Below are 4,551 nucleotides of genomic sequence, written 5' to 3' on the forward strand. Positions count from 1 at the left end.
TCAATATCTCTCAATATGTTTCTTATACTCGATGCACTTTGTATTCGCAGTCTGCTTATAATAAAATAGGATAATTACTGTAATGAAATAGGATAAAATCTTTGCAAATGTATATACAAAAAGTGAAGCTAAATAGGAATTTATTTTATTCTGCAAATATTACAGTAGGAATTTTACTTTCAATGTCTTTCAATATCTTTCAATATCTTTCAATATCTCTCAATATGTTTCTTATACTCGATGCACTTTGTATTCGCAGTCTGCTTATAATAAAATAGGATAATTACTGTAATGAAATAGGATAAAATCTTAGCAAATGTATATACAAAAATTGAAGCTAAATAGGAATTTATTTTATTCTGCAAACATTATAACATGAACTTTACTTTCGATCTTTTTTATATTTTTGCATATCGTTTGCACTTTGTAGGTTCTTGCGCATTCGAATTTCCTATAAATGCATAAAGATCCGCCGTCTACTTATTACACTGACTGTACGTAAGAAAAATTCGAGAGATTAGAGAATTAGAGAATCACAGAATTTAAATCGTGGAATGAAGTTAACCCTTATACATTCAACCCTTACATCCCCCGAGTTTCGATTTCGACATCGGACTTTTAAGTCGAATTGTACGTGAATGGAAAAGTTCGAAAGATAAACGTCAGCTGTCGAGAGTGTTCGAATAATAAATACATTGATATTATTTTTAAATTTAATTTGGAAAACCATGCTACCAAGGGTTAACACTGGAGCGATAGAAATTAATCCACGCGACTGTTCAAAAAGGGTCCTCGCTGAATTCACCCCACTCGGTCTCACTTAGCCCTCGGAAGTGTACAAAATGCAAGCCTGATTTACGAATACAATTTACTAACAACAGTGTTACACTAAACGTTACACTAAATTTCCTAAACGTTACACTAAATTTCCTAAACGCAGACCTCTGCCTGCGCACCCCGATAATTAAGAATTTACACAAGCCAAAGTAATATATCCCGACACTTGCTCGGTTAACACTTTCGCTGCGGACGAAAATAAGTAGCCGTTCGCTGGGAGCTCCAACTATGCTTTTTTTTTTTAATGAAAAATTTCTTACTAGATTTGAAACTTAAAAATATTCACTTATCCCATGAAGATAAAGCTACTGACTAACCTAAAGTAATGAAGATTACAGATGGTACAGTACAGAAGGTACAGATTAGTCTAAGCGATATCCAACACCTCCCTCCTTGAGATTGAAGGGTAACCGACAATAATTAGTATACATTACATACGTAAATTTTTAACTCATAAAGGTATTACTTAACCTAGGGCGGTATTCAACAACCCATATGTGCGTCATCCGCAGCGAAAGTGTTAAGGAAGCTCTAGTGCAAATCGAAATAACCCCAAGAAAATGATAAAAATTTGTATACGAGTTAGATCTTATCCCCAAAACACCCACACAAATTTTGGGAAAGCTAGGATACCCAAAAGCTAAGAAGTAAATGTTTCAATTTTTCACTTTTTAACGTCCTCGAATAACCCAACCCCAAGCTCGACTCTCATTCACCCCAGAACAGCCCTCCAACTCCTCTATAAATCTACCCGAGCATACTTCCCCCGCGTCGTTTCCATTCTCACCTGTAAAGCTGGCAGCTCGGCGACTGTGTGTCCTGATAAATGGCGGCGGCGTCGGGGCTGGCGGCCTCCTGGTACCACTGCGAGTGTGCGGCGGTGTTATTATGGTTCCTGGAATTGTATTCCGCGTGCTCCATGATGTAACCGGTGGCCGGTGTGCAGTAGGGCGCGTACATGGTCCCGGGTGGCGATCCGTTGCTCCTGGAGACGGCGCCGCCGTGTCCGTAGCCGGTGGTGGCCATCATCGCGGCGACGGCGGCCGTCGTGGTGGTCGTGGTCGTGCAGGCGGCGGACAAGTGGTCCCTGGACACCACACCGGCGCCCATCGTCTCTCTGCTCGTCATGATCGAGTGCGAGTGAGGGTGCGGGTGCTGGAGCCCGTGGGGATGGTGCGCGTGGTGTTGGTTGTCCCTGGACATCAGGGCGGCGGTGTTCTCTCGCGTTGTCATCAGAGCGTCGACGCTGAAGCTGGTGGGATCCAGGCCCATGGAGACGTCCTGGATGGGGTCCTGGTGGACCTGGTGAGCTTGATGAACCTGATGTCCGAGGGCGGTCTGTATAACGCTCTGGCCGGGCACGGCGACGGCCGGCGTCGTCGTCGCGGCCGTGGTCTTCGGCTCTTGAATGGGACTGTGAAGACTGTACTTGGCCTGGACGGCCATGCAGTGGCTCCCTGGGTCGTTCACCGGTTCCCTCTTAGGCTTGCAGAGGGTGGCGTCCATGGTTCCCAGTTTCTTGGACGTCGCGTCCGTCGGTGGCTGTATCGCCATGTTGCTGGGCTTGGAATCGTCCTGGCCGCGTTTCTCCGGCACCAAGCCCTGTCTCTTCAACGCCTCCTCTTTCTCCTTCAGCGCGTCCTTCTTCTTGAAACGTCTACGACGCCGCAGGTACGAGCCGTTGTCGAACATGTTGTAGCTGTCCGGATCCAGGGACCAGTAGCTTCCCTTTCCCGGCTTCTTGTCGTCCCGCGGGACCTTCACGAAGCACTCGTTCAAACTAAGATTGTGCCGGATGGAGTTCTGCCAGCCCTGCTTGTTCTCGCGGTAATACGGGAACCGTTCCATGATGAACTGGTAGATACCGTTCAGGGTGATCTTCTTGTCGGGCGCGTGCTGTATCGCCATCGTGATCAGGGCTATGTACGAATACGGGGGCTTCACCATGTCCTTACCCGGGTGGTGGATGTGCTGCTGGGTTATCCCGGACACCGGGTACCCCGCGGCCGTCGCGTACCCTCCGTATCGATACTGCTCATAGTATCCCGGCGTGGCACCGACCCCTGGGTACGACGGGGTGCCCATCCCAACGGGTACGGCCGTCGCGTGCCTGTAGTAGGCGTTTTGCTCGCTGAACAACGTGTGCATTTTGATTTTTGGATACGATACTATCTGTGATATTATCGAGGTGGGGCAGGTGGGTTTTAGGGAGGATTAGAGGCGATGTCGCGGAAGGTTAGAGGTTCGCGAAGAAGATTCAGAGGCACCCTGGCTGGACGATCGACATTTGGGTGGATGTAGGGGGAGAGTTTAGTACGTCGAAACTTGGTTTGGATTCTTTTAGAGACGAGGACGATGGGATTATTTCACGATTGACATCCTGGGTAGGATAGATTGGCAGTCGGTTCTCGATGGGTGATAAATAGATACTTAGAGGTTGAAGATATGTATATGTCAGAGAAGGTAACGTCGGTCAAGGAGCGAATCTTCGTGACCTAGCTCCGGTGTGCTCCTGACACTACTAGTCCCAGTAGTCCTCGCTTCTGTACCTTCTAGCGCGGTTTATATTCTGAGGAGCGATCCCGCAGACACCTGCCACGTATCACTGTTCACGAAATTCTAGGTAGTCCGTCTCCCCTCGGGCTCCTTTGACTCAGGATCCTCCGAGCAACGGTCGAAGAGCCTCGGACCAACCGTCGAAAATGTAACTCTTAGTCCTGAAGCTCCCCGAATTCCGGAAATTTTCACTCACTGGCCCCCCGGTGGATCACTTGTCACCACTGTCTCACAGGTTCGATGAAGACGGCACGATCGCGGTCACTTACTCCGCAGCGAAGGGCGAAGGAGGCGCGTCACCATCGGCTCGATCGATGACGGATCGTCGATTCCGTCGGGTAGACGGAGACGGCCGGTTCGTTCCGGTCGTTAGTCGGTCGTTTTGTTGACGCTCGGTTGGTATCTGAGCCGGAGCGGCTGAGAAGTTAGTCCCCGACGGTCGTGCAAGAAGAAGGCTCTCGCGTACGGGCGCGAGGGTGCGATTCGGTGGTCGATGCCAGGCTAACCAGTAAATCCGCGTGCACGCGTATTATGATACACAACAGGCCGGAGTTTACTCAACCCCGAGTAAAAACACACTGGGGCCTCGGCCTCGCGAGCGAGCGAAGTGTCTCGGAGCGGCGGCGAGCGAGCACGTCTGCGCGACCCGTGGCGTGGCGCCTCGCTTCGAAAAATCGCTCGAAGCGCGTCGCGGGCCTGCCGCCTCTCCAGCCGGCGCCAATCAGGCGACGGCTACCGGGATCATGTGACTCCACCCTCGAGCCGCCGCCAATCGGAGGGCCGCGCGTAACAACGCGAGCAGGGACGCCTCTGGGCTCCGGGTCGCCAACGATCGAGCGACGCACCTAACCGGCCCAACCGAGTCACGCCCTCGAGGCTACGGACAGGGCCGGCGCAACGAAATCGAGGCGGCCGAGCCTGTCGCCCCGCGCCCTGCTACGAGCAGACCGGAGCCTTTCGTGAAAATTTTTACCGCGGTAACTGCCGCGACCGTCGGATACCTTTGCGACGTCGGGGAAGAGGTGAATCGGTGCAAAGGTCGCGACGCCGGAGATACTCGGCTTCGACGGGGTACACGGACCGTACGAGGTCGGATGGAACACTGTCGGGCCGCGGGATGACGCACGGGGTGGCTTCATGTGACACGGGCCACGTGGG

The 4,551-nt window shown here is 51.2% G+C and overlaps 1 protein-coding gene across 1 annotated transcript in view; it reads right to left on the reverse strand.

The window, feature by feature from the left end:
• Nucleotides 1-4,318, reverse strand: part of LOC128873029 (fork head domain-containing protein crocodile-like) — a 5,381-nt gene extending 1,063 nt beyond the window's left edge. The window contains exon 1 of the mRNA XM_054116306.1: nucleotides 1,625-4,318. Coding sequence (XP_053972281.1) covers nucleotides 1,625-2,985 — 1,361 coding nt within the window. The 5' untranslated portion in view covers nucleotides 2,986-4,318. The remainder of the gene's footprint in view (nucleotides 1-1,624) is intronic.
• Between the last annotated feature and the right edge of the window lie 233 nt (nucleotides 4,319-4,551).

Source organism: Hylaeus volcanicus, chromosome 2, assembly GCF_026283585.1.
Source record: "Hylaeus volcanicus isolate JK05 chromosome 2, UHH_iyHylVolc1.0_haploid, whole genome shotgun sequence".
Taxonomy (NCBI): domain Eukaryota; kingdom Metazoa; phylum Arthropoda; class Insecta; order Hymenoptera; family Colletidae; genus Hylaeus; species Hylaeus volcanicus.